Source organism: Cynocephalus volans, chromosome 4 (genome assembly GCF_027409185.1).
Source record: "Cynocephalus volans isolate mCynVol1 chromosome 4, mCynVol1.pri, whole genome shotgun sequence".
Classification (NCBI taxonomy): Eukaryota; Metazoa; Chordata; class Mammalia; order Dermoptera; family Cynocephalidae; genus Cynocephalus; species Cynocephalus volans.
In genome coordinates this window covers 30981241-30996871 of record NC_084463.1, presented here as the reverse complement: position 1 = coordinate 30996871, position 15631 = coordinate 30981241, and the positions used below count along the sequence as shown (strand labels likewise).

Sequence of the window (15631 nt, the reverse complement as noted above, 5' to 3'; positions counted from 1 at the left end):
CACCTGCTCCTATGTGCACGCATACACACAGGCAGACCACGAGTCTGCCAATCAGCACAGGCAATATTTTCTCTGGCGTGGGGAGAGCAGTAACTTTACCCGCCCCTAGGCTTGAGACCCTCACAATTGAGTGTAGGGAGGCAGAAGTAAAATTTGTTTTTATTTTAGTCATATTTGTCTAAAGGCACATTTGGTTAGAGAATATGAACCTGCTAAGGACTAAGCATTTAACTAGATAAATCAGTCATTAAAGATTTTGAAAAATTTTAAAGCCTAAAAATAAACACCATATGGATATACTATAAAATACATAACAATTCCCATTGATTTTTTTAGACTATTTTCATATTTTTGCTGTTGTAGGTAATACTGTGTTTGATATACTTAATGTAAATCTTCTTTGTGAAAAACTACTTATAGATGAATTTCAGCCCAATCAATGTGTTAAAACAGTCTTACAGCCAGGGCTTGTCTGTAGATTCGATGAGTGAACCACCCAACACCTTCTCAAACAGGATGATCTGGGAAGAAAAGAAAGGTTGACAGTAAGAAACATTAAGCCTACTGAGGGCCAGATGAGAAAGACACTGTGATTTGCACTGTGAGGATGAAAGCTGATCTGAAAGTTTATGAGTCTTCAAGACAGGGGTTGGGTAACTCACCTCATTGTCTTCTGGATGAAGCCAGGCACCAGGAAGGTAAAGTGTTTTCTGAGGTCTAATATTCCAATATCGCCCAAGGTTACGTCCATTGATGAACCCAAATCCAGAAGTCCAGCTCTGAAAGGGATGGGGGCTTAAGACACAGGAACATATTCACCCTGACAAGGTAAAACCCAGGGCACTTGGGTAGTAAAAGACTGAGATGTTTTATGGAACTAAAAGTGGAAGTGAGTTTGGAATGGGATATGCTCTAGAACTTCTACCCTGCTGTCTAAAAGTGAAAGAGAAAAACATGAATGGAACCTATCCCTTAACGGCATTGCTAATGATTGTTCCTGCCCTATGATATATGTTATATTTTTTTAAAGCAGGTCTTTGGTTTCCAGAAGTGAGCACAAGGTAACACAGATGAACACTACTGCTGACAACAGTATAAAAGCTACACATTTTTTAAAAAATCTGCTTGCAATACAATGAAGAATTACAGGACCAAGATCTGGGAGAAGAAAATGAAAAGACAAGGAGACATCTAGGCAGTTTTTCCACCAGAGGCATCTCTTATTTAGGAAGAGGTGGCTGAGAAGCTAAGCACAACTTTCATAGTGTCACAAGCTTAGGGAGACAAAAGTAGATACCAGCGAGCCTTATTAAATAGTCTACACTCTGGGTTGGGACCCTGAGAGGCCACACCATAGTAAAAGAATTAACTAGAAATAGTCCAGTCATTGGAGGAAAGCCTTGCTTCAAGTCATTTCAGTCCTTGTAAGTGAAGTAAGGTGCTTGCTTGTATCCCTTACCTCCAGAGGTGAATGTAAATCTTCTCTAGAGGAAGATGACATTATCTTAAGCCTGGAATCACTTAAATAGACTTTTCTACATATAATGTCTGAGACTCAATCAAAAAATAATCAAGCAGATAAAGAAAAAAAGACAATACAATAAAAAAACAAGAGAGACAACATACAATAGAAGTAGATGCACAGGTGATCCAGATAGTAGATTTGCAGGACACAGGCTTTAAAATAACTATGTTTAGTAAAATAATATGTTCAAAAAGATAAAAGACGGGCCGAGCCCGTGGCGCACTCGGGAGAGTGCAGCGCTGGGAGCGCAAGGACGCTCCCGCCACGGGTTCGGATCCTATATAGGGATGGCCGGTGCACTCACTGGCTGAGTGCCGGTCACGAAAAAGACAAAAAAAAAAAAAAAAAAAGATAAAAGACAAGACTGAGAATTTTGACAGAGAAGTGGAAAATATAGAAAAAAAAACTAAGACTAAATTCTAGAACTAAAAAATGCAATAATTAAAGTTAAGAATTTAATGGATTTTTGAATAGTAGATTAGACACAGCTAAATAGAAAATTAGTTAACTGGAAAAATGTTCCAAAATTAAGCTTAGAGGAAAAAAAAGAATGAGAAACATGAAAGACAGGAAGAGACAAAAGAGATATAGCAAAATGGTCTAACATATAAAATTGGAGTCTCTGAAATACTCTAAATTAAAAGACAAAGATTGCTGGACTGGATTTTAAATAAAGCAGTTATGTGCTATGTGTAAGACAATCATCTAAAAAAAGGCATTGAAAAACAGAAAAAAAAACAATGGAAACAGATATAACATGTAAATCCTAACCAAAAGGAAATAGCTATAGCTCTGCTAATATCAGAAAAATGAGAATTTAAGGCAAGAAGAATTATTAGAGATAAAGAGGGACATCTCATGATGATAAAAATTTTAATTTACCATGGATGTATATGACATATCTACAGAAGCTAAAGGTATAGATGTCAAATATATAAACAAAATTAAAAGAATAATAATGAGAAATAAACAAATTCACAGCTATAATGGAAAATTTTTATACATTTCAATAGCTGATAGACAAAGCAAACGAAAATCAATAAAGATGTAAAACATTTGAAACATGATGATAAACACATTTGAACTAATTGACATATATAGAATATTGATCTAACATCTACAGAATACACACATATTCTTTCAAGTATACATCACAATATTTACAGCTTGGATCACCATACTGGCTCATTACCAAAAACAAACAAACAGAATATTTACAAATTTGACCCTATGTTGAACTAAACAAGTCTTTACATGTTTTAAAGTTCTCAGGCCACAGTACAATTAAACTAAATTGACAACAAAAAGATAACTATGAAATATCCAAATACTCAGAAATTAAGAAATACACTTCTAAATAACCCAGAGGTCAAAGAAAAAATCATAAGAGAAGTTATAAAATATTTGAATTCATTGATGATAAAAATAAAATATCTAAAAACTTATGGGGTATAAGACTATCAGCAGATTGCTCAGCAGAAACCTTGCAGGCCAGAAGGGAATAGACTGATATATTCAAAATGCTGAAAGAAAAAAAACTGCCAAGCAGAAATACTACATCCAGCATAACTGTCCTTCGAAAATGAAGGAGACATAAAGACCTTCCCAGGAAACAAGAACTGAGGGAGTTCATCTCCACTGAAACTGCCTTTCAAGAAACGCTAAAGGGAGTCCTTCAACTTGAAAAGAAAAAACATTAAACAGCACCAGGAAAGCACATGAAAGTATAAAACTCATTAGTAAGGATTGTCATTTCTCCCCAGCCACAGTATGGCCCCCAGAGTGGACTGCGCCTTTCTGCAGGGCACCACCTGGACTCCCAGCCCCTGCAGGTTGAGTCCTGCCTGCCAAATGGCCCCTTTGGTCTCCCTTCCTAACCGTGGGAAGAAAGCGTAGCCTCATTAGAGCAGCTTCCCGATCCCAGAGGCACTTCTCAACGTCCCCAGGAAGAGGGAAGTTGTCATCCTGTGCAAATCCTAATGGAGAGTGTGACCTTCGACAAAAAGTGGAGTTCAAACTTAAAAGTAAAAAAGCAAGAATAGGTATTTTGTAATTCCAGCAGACTCACGAAGATTGGTCATTACCTACAGGATAATTTACAGACCTCTCCTCTTCCTCCAACATCCTTGCCTGGGCTTAATTTGCCTGCCAGTTCCTTGCCAAATCATCTCTAAAATGTTTTAAAATACTAATACTGAAGTCAACATCGTAACTCCAGAGAAGCACCTGTGTGTGAAATGCTTACCTGTAGTATCAGCTGTTTCTTATAAAATCTTTGTTATTTTTTTTTCCCTAGACAGCCTTTGTAACTATGATAAAAATGTTAGGCTAAGATGATAACCCCAAGGCAGCAACTATCCAATTAACAAGACTCTCAAATGATTCATCTCTTTCTATACAGACACCACTTTTCTTACTATAACTTGTTTTTTCTATACTTCAATATGAACCACTACCCATACAATACAAAATATCAAAATTACTAAAACACTGGTATGAAATATGGCATATGCTAATGTACATTCTGGCTTTGAAGAAAGCAATTTCTAAATCGTAAAAATAAAACCTATTAAATTTATTTTTATTCTACTTAAAAAAAAAAAAAAAGTACAGGGCTCATATTCCAGAATAGGCAAATCCATAAAGATAATGGGAGGATTGGTATTGCCAGGGAGTGGGAGGACAGGGAAATGGGGGAGTAATTGCTTAATGGCCACACGGTTTCCTTCTGGGGTGATGAAGATGTTTTGGAGCTAGAGGTAGTGGTTGAACAACATGGGAAATGTACAAAATGACAATGAATTATTTGCCTGCAGAGTTAATTTTATGTTATGTGAATTTCACCCCAATAAAAAATATTTTTAAAAGTCATGGAGGAAAAAAAAAAAAAAAAAAAAAAAGTCATGGAGGGGCCGACCCCGTGGCTCACTTGGGAGAGTGCAGCGCTGGGAGCGCAGCGGCGCTGGGAGCGCTGAGGCCGCGGGTTCGGATCCTATATGGGGATGGCCGGTGAGCTCACTGGCTGAGCGCGGTGCAGGCGACACCAAGCCAAGGGTTATGATACCCTTACCGGTCACCCAAAAAAAAAAAAAAAAGTTATGGAGAATTGGTAAAGGGCCACAAAAAATGATGACATTGTGTAATGTCAAATATACAAATTATCCTGATTTGAGCATCACATATTGCACACAGGTATGGATATTCAATGCTGTACCCCACAGATATGTACAATCGATTATGTTTCAGTAAATAAAAAATGAAAAGTAATTTTAAAAGAACAAAAAAATCAATAAATAATTATGGATGCAATGAAATCCATGCATAAATGATAATTAATAGCCTAAACTTACATATTAAAAAGGAATAAAGACTAAAAATAGTTATCTAAGTATGTATCTCAAGAAATTATAAAAAATAAAGCAAATTACCCTCAAATAAAAAGTAGAATAAACACACTAATAAAGATAATGTCATTAATTAAAGAAACAGAAAAGAAATACGTAATATAGAAAGAGTACAGCCAAACACTGGTTCTTTGAAAGACTAATAAAATTTATAATGTTCTGGTGAGACATATCAAGAAAAAAAAGGAATGCACCAATAACGTATAAGAGAAATGAAAAAGGGAATGATGATCTAGACATCACAAACAAAAAATTTAAAGGCAATCTACTTACAGATTTAGATGAAATGGGAAAATTCCCAGAAAAATACATTTTATCAAAGCTAACTTTAAAAGAAACAGAAAATCTGAATAGTAATTTAATATTGAAAGAATTGAATCCACAGTCACAAACTTGCCCACAAAGAAACTGCCAGCTCTCAATGGCTTCACTAATGAAATCTACCAAATGTTTAAGAAATAATTAGCCTTACACAAAGGCTAGTTATGAGGGCCCTAAACCTTGGTGCCAAAATCTGACAAAGATATCTCAGTCATGAACATAAGCAAAAAAAGAATTAAATATTATGAATATTATAATTATTTATAGTAGCCAAACACTGGAAATCATCCAAATGTCCATGAACAGTAGGATGGTTAAATAAATTGTGGTGTGTTTTTATTTATATTTATTTATTTATTTATTTATTTATTTATTTTTTTTTTTTTTAATTTTATTATGTCGATATACATTGTGGTTGATTATTGCTCCCCATCACCAAAACCTCCCTCCCTCCTCCCTCCCCCCTCCCCCCAACAATGTCCTTTCTGTTTGCTTGTCGTATCAACTTCAAGTAATTGTGGTTGTTATATCTTCTTCCCCCCCCCGTTTTTGTGTGTGTGTGTGTGTGTGTGTGTGTGTGTGTGTGTGTGTGAATTTATATATTAATTTTTAGCTCCCACCAATAAGTGAGAGCATGTGGTATTTCTCTTTCTGGGCCTGACTTGTTTCACTTAATATAATTCTCTCAAGGTCCATCCATGTTGTTGCAAATGGCAGTATTTCATTCGTTTTTATAGCTGGTACATCTACACAATGGAATACTACTCAGCTATAAAAACGAATGTGGTGTATTTTTAAAAGAATCCTATACAACAGTGAAAATGAACACATCACTGCAGCATCAGTAAATGGCTGGATCTCACAAACAATACTGAACCAAGGAGGCCGTCTTAAAAAAGAATGCATGCTGCATGATTCAGTTTACATGAAGTCAAAATAGGAAATGCTGAACTAGAGTGTGAGAAGTCAAGGTACTAGTTACCTCTGGAGAGAAGGGGGACAGTAATTGGGAGGGGTGCTAACAGTGTTTGCTTTTTATGTCCGTGCTAATTATCTGGTGTTCACTTTGTGATAATTTGTTGATCTCCATATTCATATTTTGTGCATACATGTTGTCTATGTGTTTATACATAAAAAAGATATACTAGGTAAAAACCTTCCCCCCAACCAAAAAAGCAAGTGGCAGAATATAACTTATGGCAAGACGTCATTAGTGTAGAACACAATTGCGTGTGTGTGTTCAGGCAAAGTTAGATAGAAGAATATGCCAACTGCTGGTGTGTTCAGCTCTGAGAAGCAGAGACAAGCTGGAACGGGTGGGTTTGAAAGAGAACTATCACCGTTTGCTTATCTTGTCACTGTTCAAAGTTTCAGTTGTCCTTTGATGTGTCATTTTCTACACAAAGATGAGAGAGGAAGACGGAAATGTTGGAAGGCCTGGTTGGAAGTGAGGAAGAGGAGGAAATGAAAGGGAAGCATTCCTGTCACAGACAGTATGGCTTTGCTTTGGGACTTGTAAAAAATAGTAATAATAGGTATTTGGAACACCAGAGCAGATGAGGCACCTCACTTACCGGCAGGTTCAGGAAGGTGTCCTTGGGAGAAGAGCCAGCCCTCAGGACACCGCGGTAGAAGGCAGGGCCCTGATAGCTCCCTGGGACAGGCCTCCAGGTGGCAGAGCGGAGCCTGAGAAGAGCCACCCGTGAGGGGAGGAAAGCCCGTCACAGCTCTAGGCCCGCGCTCCCTGACGCCAGGTTTCCCTCCCAGGGACTGGGGCTCTGTTTCAGTGAGGTGTATCAGACCGAAGTATTAAAACTGGAAGCAGAAGGCTTCTTCCAGGGTTCTAGGCCTGACCCAAAGCACCTGATAGCCTTCAGTAAATCACTTCAGTCCTCTGACTCTTCACCTGCCAAGTGAAGAGTTTCAAATCTCTGAGTTCCCCGATCATTCTAAGTGTCCAGTGGGGGTAGGCAGGAGCCTACCTCTCAAAGAAGCTCATTTTCATCTCCAGAGAATAGATGGTGAAACTGTCCAGGAAAACATTATCGATGCCCACATGTCCAGTTATTCCTGCAGGTGAGAGGCAGGGAAGAGATGAGCAGGACTGATACTCTCCAGTATCTGGTACAAAGAAGTGCAGACATGCGTACGCCTTGTGACAAGGGCTCAGCCAGGGGAGCAAATGCTTGCCTGACCTGCTGCGACTGAAGGTTTCTTGTTTTATGTTTCCACACAACCAAGAAAGCTCTCCATTTAGTATGGGAACTTGCCCTGAAATACCCAAAGGGAGATTGGGCCCTGCTCCAGGACAAGCCAGCACCCAACATAGCTACACTCCTTTCCTGACCTGGAGACCCAGAGAAGGTGGGACAGGGAGAAGGAGGCAGTCTGCATCTTTGGTCCTAGGACCTAGGAACGCCACTGCTAAAGGGCTCAGTTCTTTCCTCCCAAGCCCACCACAGCCCCAACCCTAGTTCCAAGTGTGAGGAGAAGCTGCAGGCTGTTCCTCAGGCCCAGAGTGCACCTTTCTGCTGACTTTGCATTTTCCATGAAAAATTGACTCGTCCTTGATTCTCCACCAGGATCCTCAGAAGTTGACAGTCCTGCTTGGGACAGACCAGTTCATGGAAACTACATGACCATGTAAGGCTGTCACTCAAACCCATTTTTTTCCAGGAGTCCCAGATGGAAAGACAAGCAAATGGGGGAAAAGAGGCTCCATAGTCCAACAATCCTCCCTCTCTCGTAAAACCCGCGTAGTGTTCCTATTCCACATTCAATCTTCCCTTTCTTCTCTGCTGATCACATTAGGAAAGTCAGAGAGACGCAGTGGTGCCTTTGGTCAGAGACCCAAATAGGGACTGACTACTGACTCAGAGCTTACTGGGGAAATTCCATCCATACCAGAGCAGGCCTGGAAGATGCGGTTGTGCATACAGCCCTACACACCTCCCGCTGTGGCCTGAGTGAGGAACAGTACCAAAGTGCAGTGGTAGAGAAAGGAGGCAGTCCGTCTCAGGACCAGGTTATGCTTATGTTGAGTGGGAGGTCTAGGGCATCACCTGGACTCTCAAGTTACATACGCTGAATTTAGGCAAGTTCAGGTGCCGGATATTCCCGTCCAGATCTCCTATAAGTGTCTCATTCAAAAACACCTGCAAAAGAAGGGCAGCATCAGACTGATAGGCCCATCTGAGGAACAGAGAAGAGAGGCTGTGGCTTAAGCAGAACGTGGTCATTACAGGGGCAGGGACTGGCCTAGGTCTGCAGAGACGGCTGGACACAGATAAGGAGTTGTGATAAAGCAGAAAGCAAGTCTGTTTGGGTTGACTTTATATTCCCAATGCTTCCCACACAGTAGGTGCTTTAAAATACTACCAAATAGTAGAGTGGACCAGTGACTAACCACCTTGCCCAATCCCAGAGTTAAGCTAAGATTTCACCTACCACAGCAGACAGCCTGCTGAGCCTACCTGTGCCACGTCTTCCACATGAATGTGGAGACGGCCTCCGGAGCAGATGGTGGACTCGTAAAGGATGAACCCGTAGGACTGACCACTTCCACTGTTGATAGGAAGATTCTCCATACTGACTGGGATGTTAGATCTGACTGGCTATGAAGGAGACACAGCAGGAACAGAAGCCAAAGTGATGAGAAGTCAGGATCCCTCTTCCTGAGACCCTCATCACTTGCGTTGTGCCACCTAATGGTCCCCAAGCGTTCCTCAAACAGGAAATAATGAAGCAGATGCTGTGTGATAACGCTCTGGTGCTTTATGTCTCCACTGACCGGGAAAGTCAGGGGCGGTGAGGCGTGGTGAAATAAAAACCATTGCTACAACCGTTAAGAACTGCGTAACAGAGAGAGCTGTATTCTGAAATAACTGAAGCCACGTGGTGAATTTACACACCAGGCAAACAATTATCTAGCATCTACAGTGCGCCACTCACTACTTTTTATCTAAAATAGTGATAGCAAAGGTGAAAGCAATGTGAATTCACGAGTTACAGTTTTCCAGTGGTTTTCTCCTTTTCTCCAAAATTGGACAGATAGTCTAATTTTAAAAGTGGAGCAGAGACCCAGAGCAGCTCAGTGATTTGGCCTAATTGTTGGTGAAGACAGAAGCTCCGTGTCTTGGGTTCCCAGCTCAGCAGCCCTTCCTGTACAGATCCTATATGGACCACACAGACCCACACGGCAGCATCCACCAGACAGGTTCATCTGAGCCAGAAACAGGATCCTCTAACACCCCTCCCACCCCAGGCCCCCCCCACACACTCAGGAGTTGCTGGTGGTTCCTGTCCCACGGTCATAAGTTTGGACAAAACAGAGGACCCGTTTTCATACTTCCCAATAACAAGTCCCTTGAAGGACTCTCTCCCCCACCTGCCACCCTGTCCCAGTGCCCAAGTGGTTCTCACCTCGTTTAAGTACTGCAGGACATCCCACAGTGGCAAGTAGAGAGACAGCCTCACGGAAGGGTATACAGCCTTGGGAGTAAGGGCGGGGAGGGGGGGCATGGGGTTTGCTGCAACGAAAACAGGTCACAGGGCTGAAGTGTCTGAAAAAGCCATCCCCATCCATGACCTCCTGCATCCTGGAACCAGCAAGAGAAACAGGGCCTGTCCTAGGACATGGGTGTGCTTCTACAAGAGCAACAATAAACAGGCAGTGACGTATGGAGCCACTTTGTACCCACACATACCCAACAGACATGGAGCCCTCTAAAGGGGCGATGTTGGCCATGTAGACTGGGTGTTCACAGGTCTTAGTAGATGGCTAACCAACCTTATTTAAACAAATAAAATTAAACAGGATGATTTTTGCTTTTGTGTTTGGGGTTGCTATGTCATCCATGGTACTAAAAGCTTTATGAATAGTGACTCAATCTTCACAATCACCACAGGAGACAGACCCAGGAGACAGCCACATTTCCGTGAAAGCACGGAGGTGCAATGGGCTTAGAAACACAGCTTTGGCATGGGGACCCAGGATTTGAACTCAAGGCTGCCCTCACGCTCACGGAACACAGACCCTCATGGGGAGGGCCATGCCTCCAATAAGTGGTTGCTGAGTACCTGAGACACGCTCAAAGAGTTTTTGAAGCCTGAAATACTTTTCTGTGTAATCTCCGGCCTCTGTCAGCACCGCATCGTAGTCTGCAAGACACCAGGACCCCCGTCATAGCCAAGCAGTCCTCCATGGCAGGCCCATGTCAGCAGCACCAGCACGAGATGGCTGGGACCCCAAGAGAGACACAAGGAGGATGCGTCTCCCTGCCTCCAGAACGCTCCAGCCCAGGCTGGGGTGTATGGTGCCAACCTAAGACCAGTTCCCACATCCACGGGACCTGGGGCTGCCATGATGCTGGCTCGCCCCCATGTCACTTGCTGGTGGACACTCTTTCCTTCCTCTACCTGCACTGCCACTGTGCCTCTCTGTGCCCCGCAGCACACCACTCACACCCTGTCTCAGCCAGTTCAAGTCAAGGACCAGTATATAGAATGAGGGAAGCAGAGCTCTAAGTCCCAAGCAGCCGTCCACAGTAGTGACAGCCTGTTGGGGCATTAGGAACATCATGGAAGAATGGAAAATAGATGCCAAAACCCTCAATGCTCAGCACAGATTACAGGCCAAGAACCCACTGATGCCAAAACATGCTGGGAGATAACCATGCCCACAAACACTTGCCGTAGCTAGTGACAACAGGTAGGTGCACCCCAAAATTTAAGGCCCCGTTCATGAAACCAAAGTTGGTTCCACCGTGGAACATGTATACGTTGAAGGAGATCCCATATTTGATGAATTCAGAAACAGTATTTTCAACCTCTGTAGGCAGATGAGAACATAGAGAAAATTAGAAATTAAGAGGAGACAGTCTCTGGTGAAATCTGATAATTTCCAACCCCACCCCACAACCCATTGTTTTGTCATCTACCCTCTACTACGATTCTAACCAAGAAATGGGTGGAAGTGGTGAGAACCACTCTAGGAGAAAAAGTCCTGTCAATACCAGAGCCTTTTAAAATTGTTTTTTTCCCAGAGTATTGACATAATTTACTCCAAACTACATCTATTAAATAATAGGGTAAGAATTCTAATGGACTTAAATACCTTATTTTCATTAAATTTTTTGAGACCACACAAATAATTAGTATACCCTCTTTACCACCTTCTAGAGTAATGTCTCCGGGGACACAGATTTAGAACCACTGCAGTAGTCTTACAAGTGGCTGTTCTCCATCATTAATCTCGGGAACTTTCATTTTGCCATCACGCTTTAACAGGCAATCATCTCTCCACTGGCCACCATAGGAAGCACAAAGGCTTGATGTCAGTGGCAAGTTCAATCCTGGCTGTGCCCTTTCTATTTGCATGACATCCGGCAGCCTATTTTATCTCTGCAAGCCTCTGCTTCCTTATCTGTTAAATGAAGGTATTAATTCCTACATCATGGCATTGCTGAGAAAACTAACTGATGAGATAATATAAGATACATGGCATAGTGCCTGACATACAAGCGATCAGAAAACTGTTGTTTGGTGGTGGTGGTGGTTATGGTATTGCTGTTGGCATTATTGGTGGTAGTGGCAGTGGTGTTTTCTTTTGGGGTTTTTTTCTGGGTTTTGGCCCAAAGAAGTCTTTTCTCAGTCACCAAGTATTTGTCAATGGTTTTCTTCACTTCAGGTACAAGCTATAACGACATATCTTTAGCAGCAACATACTTTTATTAATTAAACAATAACTGCCAGGCAGCATTTACTCCTCATAACCACCCTGTAAGGTTGGTTTCATGATAATCCCCACTTTTGAATGAAGACACTGAGATTAGGAAGTGCAGGAAGCCAGCCTCAGGTCACAGAGCTAGTGTGGCAGAGCTGGACTGAAACCCTCGCCTTCTTGGCTCCAAGATTCACGCTCTCAGCCACCCCTGCATGTTTTCTCCTGATAATTACTACCATGTAGTGACAACCCCTAGAAGAGGCCTGACAATTAAGACTTTAAGCAAATGCACCAGCCTCTTCAGAGATGTCACCTTTCAGAGAGCCTTCCATGACCACCTTACCTTACCTGTGCAGGTCTGTTCCCTGTCTTTTTTCTCATATACCCTATTTGTTTCCTTCAAAGTACCTGCCAAATGTGGAGCTAACTATGTGTTGGTTGTTTTAATTTTTAATAATCTGTCGACTCCACTAAATTATAAACTTGCTGGGAATAGAAACCATGTAATTTTGATTCACTAGTGCATCCTTGGGGCCGAGTGCTTGTACATAACAGGAGTTGAATGAATATTTGTGGATGAATCAGCAGGGTAATTAGCAGAGAACTGTGAGAATGATCCAGGACTCAGGGCCATGTCCACCTGGAGACAAACACAGCAAAGCACTCACCTCTCACACTCTTAGTGTGGTGTGCATTTCCCCAGGTGTCGAACCAACCAACCCAGTATTCCATTACCAAAATGGGCTTATTCTCCTAGAAACAAACCAAATCAAATACTAAGTCTGACAAAAAACAAAAAAGAAAAATCAGAAAAACTGAATCAACAGATGAGAACATGAGGAATTCGTGCTTTTCACCTTTTTCCCAACTCAGAGATTTCCCTTTTTGATCTAAAATTCCTTATTTTCCTACCCCATCCCCCACCCACCACTTACACCTTCACCATCATCGACAGCTTTGGCTCCTCCACTCCTTCTAAACAAACACTGTCTCTAGACTCTTTCTAGCTTTACATGCCTTCCTGCGATCCCTGGAAAGCACCACCAATAATCTCAACCAAGGCTGGCACTGAAAGCATTGGTTCTGGACACACAAGGACCTTATATAGAAACTGAGGCTGAGTGATCATGCTGCTAGTAAGGACAGAGCCATAGCTCAAATCCAGGTCTGAGCCAGCTATTAGCCACTGACTTATACTGTCTGATAAATACTTTGTTCATTGTCTCTATTCCTTTATTTAATTTTTTTCTAGCTCATCTGTGTTGAAGAATTCACTGTCATTGTTTCTCTATTTAGCTCTTCTTTATTTCTAACAGTTTTTATTTTGCACTTTTTGTTACTAAACAATTTGGTTTATGAAAATTCATAAATGTTATCACATCTTTATAGGTTATACTTTTTATTTAAATACAATAATTATTATCACATTAATATGCCCAATCGTTATTGAACTTTTACTATGTGCTTGGCACTGATTGGAGTACTTTACTGAATCGTTTTGTGTAGCAGCCCCATAAGGTAGATACTATCAGTCCTCATTTTACAAATGAAGAAATTGAGGTTAGGTAACCTGTCCAAGTTCACTGAGCTAGGACATGCCAGAGCTGGGAACTGAGCTGTGCCAGCCTAGCTCCAGAATCCATACTCTTAAACAATTATACTACATTGCCTCAGACTGCAAATTACTAAAACTAGAAGAAAACATACCAAAGTAATGCGTTTCTCAACACTTCTGAGCTAATTTTTGCCTAAAAATATAGGCATTCCTTTTCAGGTTTATATAATGGGTGGTCTAACCTGTCAGTTGCCATAAGGCTTTTAGCCTGATAACTGCATTCCACGTCTAGCCTAGCATTTTCAAAGCTGTTGAATAATGCAGGTTCTTTCTGTAAAAGGTGACATTTCCTCCACAGCAAATCTAGCTGTTGTTGTTCCAGGAATATTAGAACGAAAGATTCTGGCTGAGCTTCTCCTGGGTAACAGGTCAGGCACTCACAGTACACATGATCAGTTTGCTCTGGGCATCCCCTGCACCCTGTCCCTCATACTCCACAAATCTAAAATGGTCACACTCTACAGCCTGAAGAGCTGTCATCCTAGGACTTTTCTTTAGCTGGTCTCTGGGGATGGATACGATGTTTTCTGGATCTTGGTCTAATCCCTCATTTCCTGCATCCTCCAAACACTTCCAGAGAAAGGGTAAATGGAAAATAAATATTCTGAGTCATTAAATGTCTGACTACCAAACACAACGGGTTAATATTTAGACTAGGTATAAAATTCTATATTGAAATTCCTTTGTCCTCAAAATCTTAAAGGCATGTTCCATTGCTTCCTATTATCCAATGTCAATGTTTTACAGTCCTATACCATTCTAGTTCTTATTGCTTGGTATGTTGGTCTATGGTTTTTCTATCTGGAGGATGCTAATTTCACAATGTGGGGCTTTTTATCACTTACTGTGCTGACCACTTGGGGAAACTTTCCATCTAGATATACATACCCTTCATTTAAATGAAATTCTTATGTCAGTTATTTGTCATTTCCTTTCTTCTGTGCTTTGTACTCTCTTTTTTGTGACTACTGTTAGTAAGATATTGGGCCTCCTAAAATCATCCTATAAGACATTTATCTTGTCTGTTATATTTTATGTCTCATTGACTTGTATTATTTCTAGGAAATTGCCTCATATTTACCTTCTATTATATTTAATTTTTAATCTCAGATATCAGATTTTAATCTGTAAGACTTCTTTTTGGTTCTCTATTATTTTTCTTAATATCCCACTGTTGTCCCATGCATAAATAAGTTTATTCATATCTCTATACATATTAATGAGCCTTTTGATATTATATTTTGTTTCCTGAATTAATTCTATATTCCCTGGTTTCCATTTTCTTCCTTATTTGAAGCATAATTATTTTTTCTTTTGGGAAGTTTTATTAACTAAATACAGATCCTTGATTTTCCATTTGTATTTAAGAGGAAAGACTGATTTCTGGTGTTAAAGTGTCACTGGGCTATCGTTGGGCTTAACATACTCCTCTTGGAAATTCTCAAAATCAAAATGAAGAATAACAAATGGAAACACGAACATCTTCATAAATCTAAGAGACATCTGAAACATCAAAATATAAATTAGCAAGAAGGAGTACCAAAGCATTGAAGGTCTGTTAGGGATTCAAAATATGTACAGAGAGGCGGCTCTCTGTTGAATGTTTTAGGAAAAGCTAGCAGCACAAAGTTCCCCCAAGTAAGAAGTAAACTCTGTATTGCAATACCAACAACTTCTTATTTGCAAATCCAAAATAGGGTGCACAAGCTGGTGAAAGAGATACACTTCACATAATTCAATGTATCAGAAGCTTGGAAGGAAATAATTATTGAAGAACCCCAGATAAGAACTACTAACAGAAAGAATTCTGCTGCTTGTTAGACACCTGAGAGCAACCTTGCAATCTATACTGGCCCCCTGGGAGGACAGAGAAAAGGAAAAGGGAGGTGGGTAAAGAAAAGAACTCATCCCCACATACAACCTTGTGCCAGTAGGACCTATTGTAAACCTGGAACACAGTCATGCACCTGAGCCAATAAGAATGCATCTCAATGAAACATGAGTAATAATAAAAAAAGGACAAGAATAGAATCTATTTTTAA

At 40.8% G+C, this 15631-nt stretch overlaps 1 protein-coding gene across 1 annotated transcript in view; it reads right to left on the bottom strand.

The window, feature by feature from the left end:
* Positions 1 to 455: 455 nt before the first annotated feature.
* LOC134375917 (beta-galactosidase-1-like protein 3) overlaps positions 456 to 15631 on the bottom strand; it is a 30488-nt gene continuing 15312 nt past the window's right edge. The window contains exons 9-19 of the mRNA XM_063094651.1: positions 12643 to 12727; positions 10943 to 11080; positions 10330 to 10410; positions 9673 to 9779; positions 8724 to 8864; positions 8334 to 8405; positions 7775 to 7853; positions 7233 to 7320; positions 6825 to 6936; positions 663 to 779; positions 456 to 521 (exon numbers count right to left, since the gene is read on the bottom strand). Coding sequence (XP_062950721.1) covers positions 456 to 521; positions 663 to 779; positions 6825 to 6936; positions 7233 to 7320; positions 7775 to 7853; positions 8334 to 8405; positions 8724 to 8864; positions 9673 to 9779; positions 10330 to 10410; positions 10943 to 11080; positions 12643 to 12727 — 1086 coding nt within the window. The remainder of the gene's footprint in view (positions 522 to 662; positions 780 to 6824; positions 6937 to 7232; positions 7321 to 7774; positions 7854 to 8333; positions 8406 to 8723; positions 8865 to 9672; positions 9780 to 10329; positions 10411 to 10942; positions 11081 to 12642; positions 12728 to 15631) is intronic.